We start from the raw sequence: 20,935 nt of genomic DNA on the forward strand, positions 1-20,935 counted from the left end.
GGTTGTGGTGGGCAGAACTACAGTTGATCGAGATTTTTTACTCATTTTTGAGGATTTCCATGCATTCCTGCTAAGTCCACCCAAACTCCTTTTGCTGTCTCCTTCCGTGTTTACCATTGGGCTTGCTTTCCTCAGAAGTGACCACCACTGAATAGGATGGGTCCCTGCTTTTGACAGGTGGGGCATAGGTTTGTGCTGTTAAGAGGGCAATTCCCTATAAAGTGTAAGGTGGTGCCCATTTAGTTAGGTATAATAAATAGGCTCACGCAGACTGTTCTTCAAAATACTGCTTAGCCTAGTCCTGGCCCTTTAATAGGACTGGAACAAATTTTAACCCGTGACACTTTTCCTAACACAGAGATAGAAGGAGAAAGCATCACTTGCTTAAATTTGGCCTCTGAGGCTGCCACTTAAAGGAGCAACACCGGGACAGAGACTTGGCAATTCTGCCAATGAAGTGATTGGTCCTGTAAAGTATTTCAATTCTGTTTATGAGTGCACAATATAATAGCCTTCTAGCTTACCCATCTTCCCATCTATGCATTCAGTATTGCTAATTTGGGCTACGATGGCCTTCTGTAAACAAGCCTGGGCAGTAAACATGTAAAAACAACTTTTTTCCACAGTTCAACTCTCCTGAAACTGTATGTGATAATGGTTCAAATATATTAATTGGCACTTAGTGGTGTGGACTCTTGTTCTGTAGGGCAAGTAGTCATCTTTGCAGATGGTAAAAGTTCGCTCTAAAATTACACATGCAACCAAAGACAAATTGCAAAAGTCTCCTTATGCTTTATGGTGTGCTTCTGCAGTGTACATTCAGCTTTTTTCTCTCAGAATTTGCATACATAATTATAGAGAACTTCCGTTTCCAGACACCTGTATAATACAATTCACAAACTTCTATAAGCAGACACCAATGCACTAAATATATTAAAATGTATGAAAGCACTTTTTTTGAAAAGAGACTCGTGAAAAGTATTCCCCAAATGTTTTAAGTCAATATAATCATTTGTTTGCATGTTATTATTTTTAGGAAAGAAACAGTCGAGTGCTTTGAAAAATGAAGATGCTGCACAAAGGTATCATATCTCTAAACATAGCATAGTTAAACCAAATACTGTTAAACCAACAACATCTGCAAGGCCACAGGTTTCCTATACCTTGTGTTATTCATACAGCTAATTTGTTCTCTTGTAGGAAGGCGGCGCTTGAAGCTGCCATTAGAAAGAAGATTGAGGCTGAGCGAAAAGCCTTGCAGGTTGTCGAACGTCTGTTGGAAGAAGATATTACAGAAGAATTCCTTGTGGATTGTGTAGGTCCTCTTTTTCTTGGCAAGTTTTATACTGCTTTGTGTTTCAAAAAGTTTGTTGTTACTGTTGGATAAGCTTTTGCCAGCCTTCTGTATATCATCCGCACACTCATCCCAGTCCAGACGTAGTTTGCAGACGCTTAGCAATGCACTTCCGTGTTTGCTCAGGAATGAGTCCCACTGTTTTAAATGAGGCTTACTGAATGAAAGCGTGCTGTGTTCCAGTGCACAAGTCCCATTAAAATCAAAGGCGCGTCTTACGTTTGCATTCTTTGTCCCTTCAATTTTCATGCAGAGATGCATATACTTATTAGAAACTTACAGACTGGTTGTGGCTAACCTAAGTTTCTCTGATTTTAGTTAAATCATGTAGCTCATTAAGGCAGGATATGGTAGCAAAGTTGGGACAAAGGACGGGTCTTCTTTTGCTTAAAACAGGAAATAGTGTGACAAGCTTGAGAGTGGAATTTAAAAAATATGGCACACTGTGGATGGTCCTGAAGTACGACCAGAGTGGTACTTGCAAGATTTCCAGTCCTAGTAAATTGCTTGTAGTAGAAATAGAACAGAGCTTAGGAGTTAGAGAGTTCCTTGATCTTTTTAATGCTACTCTGTACAGTTCAAGCTGCGACCCAATACACCCTTATGTGGGAGTAAGTCCCCTTGAACAAAGTGGGTCTTACATCTGACTAGACATGCATAGGATTGTGGTGTCAGACGATTGTTTAGATCTCCTCAACCCTGAAAAGAGTTTTTGTCTCTACCAAACAACCCATATTAATGCCTTCCCTTAGGGCAGGGGGTTTTCAGCCCATGGGCTGCATTGGACACTCCACTCCTGCTTTCTTTGCTCCTCTCTTGCAAGCAGCAGGTGTCCTGGAAGATTTGAGGGAATAGCAGATACTATGGAGTCCCATCAGATATTTGTAATCCCATTCAGACAAGCAAGAGGCATTATCAGAGATCAAGGACGTATTCCAGCCAGGCAAAAACACTCAAAGTGTGAAACAGTGCCAGCAAGGGGTGTGGCTTGTAGAAAAGGGACGTGGTATGAGGAGAGCTCAAACAACCAGAAAGAGACAGACCTAGAGTTTGCCCCCCACCCCTGCAGGCCTGATGTTCCCCATCACTGCTGTAAGGCATTTTTTGTTCCCTGATTTTGCAGATAGATGCACTGAAGTGGGAAGAGAGTGACTTCTCTAAGGCTGCACAATGAGCTCATCACGGAGATGAGTCTGAAATGGGAGACTTCCTTATTTGTTACTCAGGCTCTTAGTTTTCAGGGCTCCTACATATTCTGGCAGCCCAATCTGAGGCACCTTTCCTTTGGGTGTTGGTGGGAGACTCCATGGATTTCCATGAAAAAGACTTTATGTAAAAACGAACAAAACAACTAATATTTTATTGCATTTTCAGAACTTAATGTTTCATTCTTTAAAACCCTTCTAAGGGAGTAACATACATTGCACTCTTGCTGGGCGACCCTAAGCAAATTGAATGTTGCAGCCACCTACTTGGAAATAAGCCTCATTGAAGAAAATGTGACCTCTGAGTAATCATAATTACATAGTCATGCATATAAGTACCACAAGTGATGGCAGCTGGAAGATGTGCCTCATTTATGCAAAATATTTTAAGTGGCCTCTGTTCTGCTCCATCCTGCCAAAGGAAAAGCAGTTGTTGCTTCTTTGTTTTCATTGAGAAAAAAATTAGAGAGAATCTAAAAGATAGACTCCCTTTGTCATGGTTCGCAGTTTCTGTTCCTTTTCCAATTTTCTGCTGCTTTGTTTTCTCGAAAACACTTTTTTCTATTCTAAGCTTTTTATTTGTTTTGAGTTTCAAGGCAGTGCCCTGTAACTTACGTCTGTGTGTTTTCATATTTTCAGGGGAAGATTATAACACCTCCTCACTATAAGGATGTTGTGGAAGAACGATTTATCATCAAGTTGTGTGGCTACCCCATATGCCGAAAGAGGCTACAGAATGTAAGAATCTATGAGTGGCTTCTTTATATTTCTGCAGTTTTGTATCTGTCTTTCTGTGTTGGAATGTGGTGTCTGGTCAACTGAACTTCACAGATGCATGGACAGGAATCCTTGGTCATCTTTGTGTAGATCAGCCTTCCATAATCTGATGCCTTCCAGATAACATGGACTGTAACTCCCATCAGCTGCAGCCAGCATGGCCAGTACTTAGGGCTGATAGAAGTTGTAGTTCAAAATTCTGTAGGGCACCATGTTGGGGAAGGTTGGTTGAGAGACAGTGGCTTGGCCAAAGTCACCTATTAAGCTAATTGGCTAAGTGAGGATTTGAACCCAGGGCTCCACAGCTTTAGATGATTATTTAATTTATATGCCACTTAATGCCAAAGCAGTTTACAAGAACAAAACCCAATTAAACGAGCATTAAATATAAGCATCCATAATTAAAATGCCCAATTAAAATAAACAATGTAACAGTCTCATCAAAACAGCAACATATAAAAATCCATAATTAAAATATGCAATAAAGCAATCCCATTAAAACAGCACAGTAATTAAAACAGGAGACTTGAGTCAAGATTATTTGTTTGCACATTGGCCACCTTTCCCTGTCAGTGATTTTGGGTGCCCCCTTTCCCTCCCCAATGAGGCCAAGATGAGGAGATCAAAAGCTTTTGCTTCTATTTTCGACTAACTGCAGCTTAGCATTAGGTTTGAATTCAGACAAAATGTGATTAGTCTTAACTATGATTTACCCAAACAAGCCAACTTCAAACCTTGGTTTATGAACCTGGCTTGTTTCAATAAACCATAGTTAATATTAGCCACAGTTTAGGTTTTGTATGTAATGCTAAACTATGGTTGATCAAAAATGGAAGCAAAAGCTTTTGATCTTGCAGTTGTGCCAGAGGAGCACAAGGCTCATGTACATAACAGTGCATTGTTATGGTGTGTTATGCATTCATTGTTGTGTCCAATTCAGGTATTCGGCTTTTCTTACAGAGGCTAAGGATTTCTATTTTTAAAAATTGATATAGCTTAGGTCGGGGGTGGGGCAGCATGTTGCTCTCCACATCTCAAGACTTCAAATGCAAGCTGAAGTCCTCAGCATTTAAACAAAAAATGTCAGCAATTTTCAGAAGTGTGGTTTGAGAAGCTCAGTTCAACATAATGTGGTTTGGTCAGTAGTGTTAATTATGGAATATTATTTTAGAGGAGAGGAATGCTAGAGGGAGCACTGACACATTTGCAAAATAGTGTTTGTGATTATTATTTTTTAGGTGCCAAAACAAAAGTACAAAATATCAACCAAAACAAACAAAGTGTATGATATTACTGAAAGAAAGGTAAGTTTAAAAGCTGTTTGTTACATTATCACTTCTTCGTGTATTGTTGTTTAGCAAGAAATTGGTTCAGTGTTGCCGAGGGCTCTAGAGGTGTAATCCTGGCTACATGCAAGGTTCTGGGTTGCTATTTCTTGCTGCTGTTGGCTTCTTCAGCTCTTTAAGTTCCTTTGCCAAGTACCTCTTCATGCCCTACCAGTTCGGAGCCACAGAAAGAGCAACTTGCAGCGTAATGAAGTCAGTACAAGCTGATTTGCTGAGCTTTGTGACACATGAATAGATTGGAACTCAGAGGCAGAGAATAATTGCTCTTGCATTGCATCCTACTTCCTGTCTTAGCAACTGATCATAAAATGTTAATCATCTGTATTCATTGTGTTAGCTGATTATTCACACTCACCAATCTATCAGAGTTTTTATCAAGTTTATTTCTATTTTGTTAAGTATGAAAATGACATTTGCTGTTCTCTTTGGGGGGGGCAGTGTTTTTGCAGTAACTTCTGCTACAGAGCATCAAAATACTTCGAAGCTCAGATTTCAAAAAGTCCCGTGTGGCTGCGAGAAGAAGAAAGGTAATTGGATAGTGTTGTTTGGCTAGGCCCAGGGTTTTGTTCTTGGGCATCATTTGAAAGGAAGACAACACCAAAAACATGCGTAGAAAAATACACTATTATTTTCTTTTCAGTTCATTTCAAGATAATACCCTTTGTCAAAAGATGTTGCCCAGGGATGGAGAAGATTTTTTTCCAGCTGGCTATTCAGGTGCAATAGCAGGCTCAAACCCTCATTAGCTTCTTAAGCATGGTCAAGCTAGCTGAACTACATGACTGTACTGTATTTAAAGAAGTGAGGGAGGAACTTGGTTTAGAATACAGTGGTGCCCCGCAAGACGAACGCCTCGCAAGACGAAAAACCCGCTAGACGAAAGGGTTTTCCGTTTTGGAGGCGCTTCGCAAAACGAATTCCCCCATGGGGTTGCTTCGCAAGACGAAAAAAATCTTGCATCCCCCCGCGGGTTTTTTCCACTTTTTTCACCCTTTTCTTAAGCCGCTAAGCCGCTTATCAGCTGTTCCGCTGATAAGCCGCTTAACAGCTGATTGCTGAAAGCCGCTTGACAGCTGTAGCGCTAATCCGTCAATGGGCTTGCTTCGCAAGACGAAAAAACCGCTATACGAAGAGCCTCACGGAACGGATTAATTTCGTCTTGTGAGGCACCACTGTGTCCAGCTAAGGCAGAGAGCAGCAAACCTCTGACCCACTTGCATAAGCTTCTCCATGTGGCCCTGCAAGGCCATTTTGGCCAAGCCATGCCTATGGCCACCCACCCTACTCCTGATTTCATATATGTAGCAGATTAACAGCCTGGGCAAATGGTTTTGCTAGTGACTTTGAAGCCAGAGTTTTGTTGGGTCTGGGACAGGTAATGGCTCAGTTGAAATGTGGTTTGTGGGCTGATCTGATCAGCAGTGCCTGCCAAGCCTTGTGCAAATCTCTATGCACATAGGCTTCCAAGGCCTAATGATCAGCTGTTTGTTGGGTCTTGTGAAACCCTTTGGAAAGTGGGAGGCTATGTGTCCCCTCAGGATCTGCCTCCTGTTGTGAGCATTAGGTCTGCTCCTTCCAGCTCTGCTTGATCAGGCCCCATCTCAAATCTATCTGTCTTTTTAAAGGCAGGATTACCTTGCCTAATCTTATTAGAGCAGCTGTCCTAATTTTAGCAACAATACCAAAGGGGACTGTGATTCAGGCTTTGGAAACAGGACACTTGCCTAATAGACTCTTAGAGTAGACCTAGTCAACCTAGGAGGTAGGAAAGGAATCTGACTAGGCTAAAGAGAAAAATTGTGACTTGCAAATTACCAAGTTGCCACTGGGTGTCACCATCTCACAAGGCATGTCCCTATTCAGAGGCAAAATGCCACAGAAATACAGCAAAAAAACCCACCACCTTATTAAAGGCCAGTTCCAGATAACACATGTGGATATTGATTAAAAAATCAGAACTAATAATCTATTACAGTGGTACCTCTGGATGCGCACGGGATCCATTCCGGAGCCCCGTTCGTATCCTGAAGCGAATGTAAGACGCATCTGCACGTGCGCGGGTCGTATTTTGCTGCTTATGCGCATGACATCATTTTGAGTGTCTGCATGTGCGCAAGTGGCGAAGCCCAGAAGTAACATGCTCTGTTACTTGCGGGTCGCCGTGGAGCACAACCCGAAAATATTTTAAGCTGAAGCGTATTCATCCCAAGGTATGACTAGACCTTGTCCTGAATGACTATATCGGTCCTGAATAGATTATTTCTAAATTCCAGAAGTTGGAAGAACATTTTCTTTTTGTGCTTTCAGACCAAAAAAGTAAAACTTCACTTGAATTGCATGAAGTTATTCTGAGATAAGTGCAGTATCCAAAAGTATGTTGCTGCGAGGCTTTCCCCCCCCCCCATTTAAATGATGCCAGCTTTAGAAACCTGCCCACCTCCCACCCAATAGTGATGCTAAACACATTGCAAAAAAAACATTGCCAACAAATATAGTCCTTGATTCAAGAATAGTTGCACTGAAAAAGCTTTTTCTAAAGACAAAATAACATGGAGATGAAGACAACTCCTGACATATCACAAAGAGCTGCTAAGCACCAGTTTTAGGTATTCTTATGATGCTTTAAGGATTTCCCCCCAAAAAACTTTGTATTCCACCTGGAGCACCATTGTTCTTCCATGGCCTTTGGAATTACCTCCAGCATAATGCTGCCCCATCACCATCAGGTCCAAATGGAGCAGTTGGAATGGATGCAAAGAACATTTCTGGCTAGGATTGTTTCCTCCCGATACATTCTGAGCCAGTAGCAAAGAGCAGGATGGGGTGATGGTCAAGACCATATTAGTTCCATTGCCAGTGAGTTTGCAGCTTGCTGACCGGCCCCTTGCCCCTCCCACTTTTCTTCCAGCAAACGGCAGCAGTGACCCATCTTCCTGGAGGTCAGATAAGTGCTGCTGCTCTGCCCCGTCATCTGTTACTATTCTTAGCCCAACTATTTGAAGATTCAAGTTTTAATCTTAAACATGCATAACTAGGGAGTGAGCACCAGTGAAAGCAGCAGGACTTACTTCTGAGTAAACCTGCCTAGGACTGTGCTGCATGGTTTTCAAACTTATCCCGATGCTTCCTATTCACGTGGTTTTGGCACGTAAACTTGCAGGTCAGAATTGACCATTAGCAGTGGTTCTCCTCTCCCCAAATTATTGGATCTGCTTAGGTGGGTTAATGTTGTTTACCAGCCTGGATAGCTCAGTTGGTTAGAGCACTGTGCTGATAATGCCAAGGTTGCAGGTTTGATTCAGCTGCCTATTCCTTCATTGCAGTGGGTTGGACTTAGATGATCCTCAGGGTCTCTTCCAACTCTACAGGTCTATGATAAACCTTTTAAATCATTGCCAGACTACTCTAGCTGTAAACCCCAGTTCTCGAATCATTGCTCAAAATCAATTTAATTTCTAAAATGCACTTTGTTTTTTGTTTTTCAAGGCCACCAGACATTGAATTGCTGAAGGATGGGGAAAGGTACGGTAGAAGTGGTGGTTTCATTTATGTATCCACAATCTGATTGAAAGAAGTCTTTGATTTCCTGTTCTCTTCTGTCACACGGCCACGGCTCTTGCCGGCCTCCAGAAAGAGCTGTTTGCCTTGATTGTTTCCCCCTTTTGTGATGGCGAAGGGTCTGTTTGATCTGTATGATTTACAGCTGCCCCTAGTGCTGCGGCACAATTGGACCTGTTGAAACATGACACAAGCACAGTGTTTGCTCTCGGGCCCGAAGCATCGGTGTTTTGTATGTGACTTTCTTTGTAACTGAAATGAGACCAATTATATGTGCCGAAAGCTTGTTTACATCTTCAGGTAAAATGTCAAATGGGCAGATCCACTGGTTTTGTATTCATTTAAAAGTAGAGAGAAAGCTTTGGCCGGATCTGCAATCTGTGGTGGGTTTTGTGTGCGCATGTTTCAATGGCTTTATTTTGCTTGGTTTCTAGTGGTCCATACTTTGTCTGCATCTAAAGCAGAATGCAATTTCACAGCAGTTGCTCTTCTAGTATATCACTGGGGGCAGGGAAGATCTGTGTCATGTTTGTTGTCGTAGAAATAGTTAGTATCTATTTATTTGTTCTTTAAAAAAATCCCTTTCTTTATGAAATTTATGAAACTGGTGTTTCTCAAAGGTCCAGTTGCTTAGGTACACTTTATCCCCATGCCCAAAATTACTTTATTGGCCCGAATATAAGATGCACCCACAAATAAGCTGCACCTTTAAAATTCAAGGCTTATTTACGGGTGCGACCTGCCTCCCGGCTGTACCTCCCTGAATGAGGGGGTGGGGGTGGGGACAGCTGGCCGACGCTTGGTGCCCTGCTCCCCAAGCCGACACTGGCACTCAGTTTCGAGCGCACTGGGTGCACGCCTCCCAGTACTCCTGGCACTACCTCCCCAAGCTTGGCACCGGCAGCCATCTGGAGGGCCGAGTTTGCCTATGCCTGATTTATGGCTTGCCCTTTACATACATGTCTCAAGACATACCACAAAAACAGCTAAAATAGTGACAAGAACAAATTTTAAAACATGAAGATGGGTTTAGAATCCATGCAAAACGAACACCTAACGCAGAAAACTTTTCACTCAGCTGGGAAAGCCTGTTGAAACAAACAAACAAAAAATGAATCAGTTATTTGCAGAAAATGGGTGCCTTCCGTATCTCAACAGGATGCTGTTCCGTAGAACGGGGGCAGCCACGCTGAAAGTTGCTGTGATACTTTGATAGCTGCCAGATTCTCCTCTCACTTATTTTATCCTTTTTGGTTTTGTCAATGTGTTTTTATATTTGTTTGCTTCCCCACCCCCACCCCCAACAGTGGCCACTCTGGGAAGGAAGTGAAATTAGTCAACGAAGCAATCAACACTCTAGACATTGAGAACCCTCTCCCAGCAGCCACCCAGGGCAACTCCAGCATAGACAGTGAGAGCAGCAGTGAGGCCGAACAAGAATTTGTTTCCTCCGTTCTGCAAGAAAAGAGTTTACGTCCATTGCCCAGGAAGGGTATTCCCAAAGAGAAGTGCAAGCGGAGAGCACAACCCAAACCTACCAAGGCAGACGCCTCCATTGATGATGCCGCAGAGCAGTTAAGTCGGTGCAAATTAGACACTCGAGGAAAAGAACATGTTCTGGATAGCTCTCAGATTAAAGGAGCTCCTGTTTCTCTATCCAGTCCTACTCCTGAAACTGTCCAGCTCTCTGAAGGCTTTGGAGATAGCTCCAGCGGCTCGCAAGTAGTTTTCCTGGGTGTGAGCCCCAAAGGGGCAGAACTGTTTAAAAGGTTGCTTGCCAAATCGAAACAGATTGCGAAGCCCACCTCGGAAGGCCCAGCCAACCCACTCACTGCCAAATATAGCTTGCTAGAAGGGCTGAGGCAGACCTTTACCGAATGGAAGACTGAGGAAACGGCGAAGCTCCTCCACGGCAGTGATGCCGCAGCCACCTATGCCCCACAGCCCTCTCTGGCAGCTGGCCATGAGGAAGAGGAGGAGCTTGATGAGGATGACTTGGAGAGTGACAACGAACCTAACAAAGCCGCTTCTGAGAGAGGCGCCCAGAACCCTTTGAGCCAGCCGTTGCCTTTCAAGGCCTCGAGCCCAGCAGCGAAACCTATACCCAGCTACGAGAAACTGAAAGAAGAGACCTCGCAGTTAGAGTTAAAGGTGCAGGAATTTTACAAAGGAAACTTCGCCTTAGGCGAAGAAGATCTGGCAACCCTGTCGAGAGGGGAGCAGCATCACAGCAATGACAATGTAAGTTTCTATCTGGAGAAATAGGCTGGTTACAGACATGCACACACACCCTCCAAAAAAAGCAGTCTTTTTGTAAACCTTGGTTTATGAAAGAACTCTGTGCATCAAAGGCGAATAATAAGAATACCGTATTTACTCAAATGTAATGCACACCTTTATTTGGCCAAAATATGCCGTGAAAATTAGGACACACTTTAGATTTGATAGCGTGTTTACATTCGCCAGCAGATACTTTTTTGGGTTTTGAGGTTTTGAAAATTGAGGTGTGCGTTAGCTTCATTGTCAAATACGACAATAATAATGCAGATGTAACAATGAAGTTAAAAGATTAGGAGCAGCGCCTTGGGTGCACGCCTGCCTCCCGTCTGTTCACACACTCATTCATTCTCACGTGCAAATTCCACCCCACCCCCTGCTTCACTTTTTGGATCTGAAAATGGTCTACATTACATGTTTAGGGAAGCTTTTAATGTTTAACAGACCACTGTATTTTAATACTTTGTTGAAAGCCGCCCAGAGTGGCTGGGGAAACCCAGCCAGATGGGCGGGGTATAAAGAATAAATTATTATTATTATTACAAGTTTTTGCCAACTGTAGCTAGTATCCAATGAAGTCTGGTGCTAGCGAGACCAGTGGTCAGGGATGATGGGAACTGTAGTCCGAAAACAGCCGGAGACTCAAGTTTGGGAAACCCTGCTCTGAATCAGTATAAGGCAGCTTCCTATGTTAAACGTTAGTCTTTGTAGCTTTGCATTGTCTGCATTGGCTGGTAGAGGCTCTCTGGGGTTTCAGGCACAGATTTTCCCCAGCCCTACATGGGGAAGTTGGGGGTTGAATCTGGGACCTTTGGCATGCAAAGCAGATGATCTACCACTGAGCTAAGGCCCTCCTGTGCAGTTTTAAAAATATATTTTATGTCACCCCCTCCAAAAAAAATACTTTTGTTGTGCCCTGTAGGGTGATCATCAGCGGCCCCCTGCCCTCCCGCTTGTAGATTCTAAAGCTCAACAGCAGATTCGGACACGGATTGTCCTCGAAAAGCTGCGAAAAGTGTAAGTACCTCTTTCACACCTGCTGTTCAGACACCCAGAAGGGAGCCATTTGTTGAATTGGGAGAATCACTTAAGGGGTGAGACTAAATTGTGAGCATCGGCTAAAGTCCAGCAAAGCTAAAGAGAGGTTTTTTTAATTAACCATTCATGACCAGTGTTCTCAAGGGAGTACATTCGCTAATAAATGGCCTGATTTTGCTTTCTTTCCAGTTTGCCTGCTGTTTTGGGCCCTCTTCGCATTCCTCTTGGGGATGTTTACAGTGAACTTAAAGATCTCGTTAAGACGTTCAGGTAAGCAGAAAAGACTCTCTTTTCCCCCAAAATTTTTTTATTTATTTTCCAAATTTATAGAGAAACAAACAAACATAAATCCTAACTATAATTATCCCACTATTATTAACATTGTTAGGTGACTTCCTCGAATCCCCCTGGCTGAGTTTCAATGTATATCATTGTAACAGTTTTCCAAAACTAATTTCTCATAAAATTTACTTAGTCAATTAACATCTTTCTTTCTTACCTTATTAACTTTAAACATATTATTCTATAACATCAAATATTTAAATCCTAAGCCAATCTGGTATTTGCAGGTATTTCTATTTAAGTTATCTTAACATATTTAGCTAAATAGTCTTTAAATTTCATCCATTCCTTCTGGTACTCCTCCTCCTTCTGGTCGCGGACTCTTCCAGTCAGGTTGGCTAACTCCCAAAAATCCATCATCTTCATCTGCCATTCCTCCACTGTTGGCACTTCTTGTGTTTTCCAGGTTTTTGGCTAACAAAATCCTAGCAGCAGAAAAGACTCTCAGAGCTGACTGCTGAGATAGCTCGGTCGGTAGAACATGAGACTCTTAATCTCAGGGTTGTGGGATCGAGGCCCACATTGAGCAAAAGATTCCTTCATTGCATGGGGTTGGGCTAGATGACCTTTGTGGTCCCACCTTTATGATTCTTGAGTGGCACCAGTGAGTGGCAAGCTACAATCCCTTATTGTGAGAACATGGGTAAAGAATTAGAGTCCAAAATGATACCTGTGGGTCATTGTATCTGGCCAAGTTTCCTAAAGCAGGGTGGCTGGAGGCTAAATCCAGCTCCTATGTATTCAAAAGCATGCTTATTTTACCTAGCATGCACATCTGAAATAATAGTGAATTTGTAGTGTAAAATCTGGCATCTTGCCCGTAATCTGATATCTTTACTCAGAATTTTCTTATTTTTGTTTCGCATGTTAAAACCAAGCTTCTAGTCCTGGGTTTCAAAGGTTTAGCAAATTGTGTTGGCTTTGTTGTTGTTGCTTCAAGGGTTCAGGAAGTGGAAGTTCTATATTGGTCTTCATATTCACAATCTGTCTTTACCAAAGCAATGAAAAACCCCACCTTCTGCAAACTAAAGTAAGCAAATATGTACATCCATCAGAATATCACTGTGATCCTAAAAGTAATCTTGTCTGAATTCATTAGATTAAAGCTGCACACGAAGGCAGTTGCAGTTTGTATATTCTGATTGCAGAGTTTCTGATGTTTACATTTCGGAGATTTTTTTTTTAAGCACAAAAATAAAGACTTCACTGTGAATTATGCTGAGTTTGCTGGTTTGGAAGGGACTGTGTGTGTGTGTGTGTGTGTGAGAGAGAGAGAGAGAGAGAGAGAGAGAGAGAGAGAGAGAGAGAGAGAGTCGGGGGAAAGGAAGAACACAACCTCATAATTTTTCATTCTTGAAAAATGATGCATCTGTTCCTTTTTAATTAAGTAGTACGCCACCTATAGGGACGCGGGTGGCACTGTGGGTTAAACCACAGAGCCTAGGACTTGCGAATCAGAAGGTCGGCGGTTCGAATCCCCACTACAGGGTGAGCTCCAGTTGTTTGGTCCCTGCTCCTACCAACCTAGCAATTCAAAAGCATGTCAAAGTGCAAGTAGATAAATAGGTACCACTCTGGCGGGAAGGTAAACGGCGTTTCCGTGCGCTGCTCTGGTTCGCCAGAAGCGGCTTAGTTATGCTGGCCACATGACCCAGAAGCTGTACGCCGACTCCCTCGGCCAGTAAAGCGAGATGCACGCCGCAATCCCAGAGTCGTCCACAACTGGACCTAATGGTCAGGGGTCCCTTTACCTTAAACCACCTACAACATGTTATGGTAGGTGAGTGAGAAATAAATGATAGCAATGAAATTGTTCAATCGCTTGTTTAGAGCTCACTGGTTATGAATGTAATCTGTAGCCAGGCATCATTTTGTCAGAATGCAGAGAGCATGTGTTCGGGTACATCTGGAATCTTCCCCAACTGTTCTGCATCTCTCTCTGCATCTTCTTCTGACGTTTTCACTTTTACGGTTCCCTCTTCAACCTATGACCCCTCTGCCTGCCTCACCTCTCTTGATGCCATTGGCTTAGCTGCCCTGATGTCATGGATCTGCTTAGGCCCTACACAGCTGTGTGGCAGGGAGGGAGCGCTTGGGAGGCCTTAGAAGTGGAATCCCAGGGGCCACACAATTGTTAGCTCTGTATGCCATGAATGTTTGGGAGAGACAAACCAAAATGGACATAATATGGAACATTCTAAGTCTTAAAATATTTTTTAAAGTTTAGAAGATTATTAGGTAAGTGTATTTCTGCTCAGTGTATTTTTGGTGACCTGTACACTTGGTTATTTATTAGCTATGGGTTGTGATGGATTGTGGTGGTTTGCGCTGACGAGGAAATTAAGGTTGCCTTTCCTTCGAAGGGAGGCAGAGAAAGGAAGGATCAACTTTAAGACACATATTATTCCACCTTCAGTGACCTCATGCAATCTTAATGTTATCTTGTTTTCCTAACTGCCTTCTTTCATTCTGGAAGCAAACCATTGTGCAAACCACTGGTGGGTTTTTGTTTTTTGTTTTTTGCTAACCATAGCTACCTCCTTTGCAACCATGATTGGGAATGGATTTGCAAACCACGGTCATAATGCAATGCTGCATTCATTTAGCTCCAGAAATTAAAGACGATAGGTAAAATTGTGTGTCAGGAGGAAGCCCAAGTCTGTGGCCTGTCCGATATTATTGAACTACAACCTCCATCACCCCTGACCATTGGTCATGTTGGCTGGAGCTGAAGACGGTTTGAGTCCAATAACAACTAGAGGGCCTCCGGTTCACCATTCATGATGCCCAGCAATAATCCTTTGTAAAGACTAATTGTGACTAAAATTAAAACCATCTGACGATGAAATTACATTAATTACAGCTTGGTAAGTGACTAAAAGGCAGTGTGGTAATAGCAAAGCAAGAATTAAAAGAATAATGGTGGTAAAGGTGGTATTTCTTTTGTGTTTTTGAGTCTGAGAGAAGCCCTGCTCTAAAAATGCATGGTTCATTCTGAAGGGGAATTTAGCTACAAAAACAAACAACCGCCGCCCCCAACGACGGTTAAAAGAGCGTGTGGTGAACTGAGCAACAGCCATTTTCAGCTCCATTGGTTTTTAAAGGAGCGTGTGCCGTTCATCCTTGGCTGTGCACCATTTTATTCAATCTCCACTGCTGGGAAGTACACTAAAGAGTTCTCTGGAGACGTTTTAGGAACAGTTATAGTTCTTCCTAAGCAAAGTCCCTCAGTGCCTGTATGCTTTTGTTACGAAAGCTGAGATGTCAAATAATCTCCAGAGCCGTCTGGGTCATTTTGTTGACGAGCGAAGAAGGGAGCAGCGGGTGTGTGTGTGTGCGGAATAAAGAAGCCAAATGAAGACGTTTGCAAGTGAGATACTAATAAAAACGGTCCTCAATATTTCTAGACTTGTTTTTTGGACTCGGAATTTTCTGAGTGGAAGAAGAGGAGTAGAGCTTTAGGTCATGGCTGAGGAACCTGTAGCCCTTTAGATCAAAGCTTTCCAAACTGTCGCGACATGTTAAGTGTGTTGGCTGCAGTGTGTAGGTGTGTTGCACGAATGCTCCCCATACTCTTCCCAGGGCTGGAAAGGGTTAGTTTAACCTCCAGTTTGCTCGTAAAACTGAATTACTGTGTCACAAAATGATGCAAAACTGAATTACTGTGTTGCGGAATGATGCAAAACTGAATTACTGTGTCACAAAATGATGCAAAACTGAATTACTGTGTTGCGGAATGATGCTGCAGGACTTTAAAGTTCCATCATCCCTGACCATTGCTGGCCGAGGCAGAGGAGAATTGTAGTCCAGAAAAGCTGCAGGCCAGTAGGTTCCCTGGCTCTGCTTTAGACCTTTTCAACTGGCAGCTGGTTTTGCTAGTGCTTTACTTGGTCTAAGGCAGAAATCAAACCATGTTCGCCTGTGAATGAATGGTCTTCGGCTTATTACATGCACTTTTACCTTACATGGTTTGGATGTTAACTATACAACCTTTATTTTTTTTTTAATAAATTTTTATTAGGGGTTTTTACAAAATAAAGTACAGAAATAAACAACCTTTCTTTTATCTCAACAAAGTTTCATAACTTCTTTGGACTTCCTCACATCTCCCGCTGCCATTTTCATCATCATAAATTTTTCCCAGCAATTTATCATCTAATTTGCAAATTTTATAACCACTCATTTAAATATAATCCTCTGTAAATTAGTTTCTCTTAATCTCACTTTACATCCCATTTCGATCCGATTTTGTGGTGGCCAATTATTTATGATCAAACATCCTACTTAACTTTCCGCCAAATCACAATATTTTTGTAAATAAATCTTAAATTTCCTCCAATCTTCTTCAACCCTCTCTTCTCCCAGGTCTCGAATTCTGCCAGTCATCTCGGCCAGTTGCATATAGTCCATCAGCTGCATCTGCCATTCTTCCAGAGTGGGTAGATCTTGAGTTTTCCACTTCTTGGCGATAAGTATCCTTGCTGCTGCTGTTGCGTACAAAAAGAATGTTCGGTCCTTCTTTGGCACCATCTGGCCGACAATGCCCAGGAGGAAGGCCTCTGGTTTCTTAAGGAAGGTATACTTAAATACCTTTTTCAGCTCATTATATATCATTTCCCAGAAGACCTTCACCCTGGGACAAGTCCACCAGAGGTGAAAGAATGTTCCTTCATTTTCCTTACATTTCCAGCATTTGTTGTCTGGCACATGGCATATTTTGGCTAGTTTAACTGGGGTCATGTACCACCTATAAATCATTTTCATTACATTTTCCTTCAGAGCATTACATGCCGTGAAGTTCATCCCCGTGGTCCACAACCTTTCCCAATCCTCAAACATAATATTATGCCCAATATCCTGTGCCCACTTTATCATGGCCGACTTAACCATTTCATCTTGTGTATTCCATTTCAACAGCAAGTTATACATTCTTGAAAGTACTTTAGTCTTAGGTTCTAACAATTCTGTTTCCAACTTCGATTTCTCCACCTGGAATCCTAACTTTTTATCCTTTTTAAAAATTTCTTGAATCTGAGCGTAATGTAACCAGTCTCGCACTTTATCTTTCATTTTTTCCAAACTCTGCAATTTCCAATTGTTACCCTCTTTCTCTATTATTTCCCAATATTTCGGCCATTTGGCCTCCATATTGGGTCTTTTTCGGGCCTTAGCCTCCAGAGGTGATAGCCATCTTGGAGTTTTATTTTCCAATAGGTCTTTGTATTTTGTCCAGACATTAAACACTGCTTTCCTGACAATATGGTTCTTAAAGGCCTTATTGATCTTAACTTTGTCATACCATAAGTATGCATGCCAGCCAAATGCATTGTTAAAACCTTCTAAATCTAACACATCAGTGTCCTCTAGAAGTAGCCAGTCTTTTAGCCAGCAGAAAGCTGCGGCTTCGTAGTACAACCTTAAGTCTGGCAGGGCAAAGCCCCCTCTTTCTTTCGCATCAGTTAATATCTTAAACTTAATTCTGGGCTTTTTGCCCTGCCAGACAAATTTAGAAATATCTCTCTGCCACTTCCTGAAGCACTCCGTCTTATCCACAATTTGCAATGTTTGAAATAAAAACAACATCTTAGGCAATACATTCATCTTAATAGCAGCAATTCGGCCTAACAAAGAAAGCTTCAATTTTGACCAACTGTCCAAGTCTCTCTTAATTTCAGACCAACATTTTTCATAATTATCCTTAAATAGACTCAGATTTTTTGCTGTTATGTTTACCCCTAGGTACTTTACTTTTTTAACCACAGTTAGTTCTGTTTCTCTCTGAAACCGTTCTGACTCTGCATCTGTCAAGTTTTTTCCCAACACCTTAGTTTTCTGTTTGTTTAGTTTAAAGCCCGCTACCCGACCAAAGTCCTGAATCAATTGTAACACTCTTTTTGTACTAGATTCTGGCTCTTGCAATGTCAAAACAAGGTCATCTGCAAAAGCTTTAAGTTTATATTGTTTCACTCCGATCTGAATCCCTTGCACCAACCGGTCCCCTCTAATCAAGTTCAAGAGCACCTCCAGGACAGAAATAAACAGCAAGGGGGAAATCGGGCAGCCTTGTCGTGTCCCTTTTTCAATCTTAAACTCTTCTGTAACCACATTGTTAACTATCAGTTTTGCCTTTTGTTCTGAGTAAATCGCGTCAATCCCATTTTCAAAACCCCGCCCCACTCCCATTTCTTTTAAATTCCCCTTCATAAATTTCCAAGAAATATTATCAAAGGCCTTCTCCGCGTCTATAAAAATTAGAACTGCTTTAGTGTTAATATTTGTTTGCAAGAGTTCCAAAATGTCAATAATGTTCCTTGTATTAGCAAATAAATGTCTTCCTGGGAGAAAGCCTGCCTGGTCTTTATGAATTATCTCATTTAAAACTCTTTTGAATCTTCCTGCCAAAACGTCAGCAAATATTTTGTAATCCACATTTAAAAGGGAAATGGGGCGGTAGTTCTTAAGTTGTGTCTTTTCAGTTTCTGATTTTGGTATCAATGTGATGAAAGCTTCCTTCCACGATTCAGGCGCCTTCTTTCCCTCCATAATTTCATTGCTGACCTCCAGCAGTGGTTGAATCAAATAGTCACTTAATGTCTTATAGTACTTGGAGGTCAAGCCATCTGGCCCTGGAGACTTGCCCAACTTCATATTCTGAATGGCCTGTTCTATCTCTAGTCGTGTTATTTTACTATTCAGGAGTGATCTATTTTCTTGTGATAGTTTTTTAAGTCCATTTTTCTCCAAAAATTTTGCAATCTCTTCCTCCTTTTGTGGCCCTTGAGTGTATAATTTCTTGAAATATTTCTGGAAACATTTTCTAATTTCCACCGGGTTCTGAATATTCCTTCCTTCTATTTCCAAATTTGTTACTATGTTCAGCTTTTGTTAGAAGACATCTGAAGGCAGCCCTGTACAGGGAAGTTTTTAATGTTTACTGTTTTCTTATGTATATATGCTGGAAGCCAAGTGGCTGGGGCAACCCAGTCAGATGGGCGGAGTACAAATAATAAAATTATTATTATTATAAGTGAAACCACCATTGCTTCCAGGCTTGGTTAAACTTGCCGCCTCCAACCAAATGTTTGTGGTGTGTTTCGTTTCCGGAGGGTTTGCATTTGAAAGGCACATGCATTTTGCCTGACATTTAGCAGAGCGATACGGGCTAATAACTTTTAAAAGAAGAGAAATTCTATTTTCCACCCTATTGACTTGTGCCGCGCCGAGGCAAATAGTGTTAGCTGGTAGAACTAGTGAACCATTTCTACATGGGACATGCTCTTGACTGTTTCCTGAAAGCTTTCTCTCTCTTCTGAGGCCTTGGCGTCAACGCACAGCTTGTCTCTGAAAGCGACTGCCCTTTCCCTGCTCCTCATTATTTAAGGCTTCACACTTATAGGTTGCATGCTTCCTTCTTGAAGCGGCTCCTTCGCTACCGCTGTGCAGGTGAGAAACTTGCTCTGGGACAGGAGTTGGAGCTGACGGCTTCTGGCTTGAGGAACCCCGGCCTCTCCTCCCGTCTAGCCATGCAGCCGTCTCTGCCTTGCCTTGTTCCGCAGAGCGGATTGTTGGTGTCTCCGCTGTAAGGAGCATATTGATGGCAACAACTAGTGTTGAGACCTTGCCAATCAATACTGACATTGAATGAGAGTTAATTGACACAAATAACTGCATCTCTCCGTTTGTGTACGAGAATGATGCCTTCTTGAGCTGTGATCAATAGTGCCTCCTTGTAGGGCACTGAAACAAAGCCGCGTTCTCTGCTGTTTGACAGAGCTCTCCCCAGTGATTTTTGGACCTGTCTCTTCCATTGTATCTCATCGGGGCCGATTAGCTGGAAGGTTACATATGAATTGCCTGTCAGAATGATTCTGTCAGGCCTTTCTTTGTAAGTGTTTAGCACTGTCATCAGCATAGAGTCCAGACCTTCAGCCTTTTGTTCCGTCTCTTATTTGCAAGTACACCTCGCTATGCATAGAGTGGGGCTTTTTCCATACTGCCACAAGCCCTTAAAATTTTTTAAAAAACTCTTCTGAAGATGTTTTCCTGGAAGCAAATCCTACAGAGCAGTGTGAGAAACTCAGATGTATAACCTAGCTGCCAAATGGCTCCTTAAACCAAGGTTACAGTTGCGAAAATGGAATGTCTAGTTGCCATTTTGGGGCAAAGGATGGGCTGACTGTGATTGATTCTCAGTTAAACATCTGGCGATTGATCTAGGACTAGGTTAAGAGCTTTGAGAATTTTAAAAAAGAAAAGTCGCTTGATCCAGGGACATTCCACATATATATTGGCCTATTCCGACCTCTCTTTCTTAATGGTGACTGCTCCTACTCAGGCTGCACAGAAAAAGCAATTTGGTTCCAGAAATTCATTCTGATTGCGCAGGTAAAATAGAATTGATAGAATTCGACAAGATGGAGTATTAGTATGTGAAAACAGTTCAGATCCAATGATCCCTAGGCATGCACTTCCAGATGGTGGAGATGTCAGGCGCCATCCTGGTACCCAGGCATCTTCACTTGGTCACAAGTAGTCAAAAGCCAGGTGCAAAATGCGCTTGGCGCCTGGCTAATTTCAAACACTGCTATGGAGTTCATTGCCGCTTACTTCCTAGTCAGTTGCGCACCAGCTTTAATTAACATTAGATGATCTGTTTCGTATCTGATTAGGACCAGGATGCAAGAATCTCCTTAGTGGGGGGTGGGGTTGGGTTGAACTTCAGGGACTAATGATAATTCTGTATGTTTTCCTAAAGATAATATGTGCCATCATTTTGTATGCCTTTTCCAAGATGATATTGGAAGTTTATTTTCAGAATACTTTTCCAAACTGAGTAGAAAAGAACCATGTGGGTGGGAGGGTAAAGGATGGAAAGAAAGGAAGAAGTAGTAATTTCCTGCATTGCAGGGGGTTTGACTAGATGACCCTTGTGGTCCTGTCCAACTCGTATGATTCTACGATTTTATAATTCTATGTTTTCAAAACATTGTCATTGAGTGCTACCATGAGCTTCTTTGAGAGAAGGGACAGTATTGTTG

General features: G+C 42.2%; 1 protein-coding gene across 3 annotated transcripts in view; it reads left to right on the plus strand.

Moving 5' to 3' along the window:
* RPAP2 (RNA polymerase II associated protein 2) overlaps positions 1 to 20,935 on the plus strand; it is a 53,084-nt gene that overhangs the window by 609 nt on the left and 31,540 nt on the right. For all 3 annotated transcript variants that reach the window (XR_014565403.1, XM_083743403.1, XM_083743402.1), the window contains exons 2-10: positions 1,037 to 1,082; positions 1,201 to 1,315; positions 3,199 to 3,297; positions 4,575 to 4,640; positions 5,121 to 5,209; positions 8,169 to 8,204; positions 9,548 to 10,481; positions 11,440 to 11,534; positions 11,745 to 11,825. Coding sequence is in view for 2 of the 3 variants with exons in the window: in XM_083743403.1 (XP_083599529.1) it covers positions 1,037 to 1,082; positions 1,201 to 1,315; positions 3,199 to 3,297; positions 4,575 to 4,640; positions 5,121 to 5,209; positions 8,169 to 8,204; positions 9,548 to 10,481; positions 11,440 to 11,534; positions 11,745 to 11,825 (1,561 nt within the window). In the remaining variant the exon portion in view is untranslated. The remainder of the gene's footprint in view (positions 1 to 1,036; positions 1,083 to 1,200; positions 1,316 to 3,198; positions 3,298 to 4,574; positions 4,641 to 5,120; positions 5,210 to 8,168; positions 8,205 to 9,547; positions 10,482 to 11,439; positions 11,535 to 11,744; positions 11,826 to 20,935) is intronic.

The sequence above is a fragment of the Podarcis gaigeae genome, assembly GCF_964106915.1.
Source record: "Podarcis gaigeae genome assembly, chromosome: 6".
Lineage (NCBI taxonomy): Eukaryota > Metazoa > Chordata > Lepidosauria > Squamata > Lacertidae > Podarcis > Podarcis gaigeae.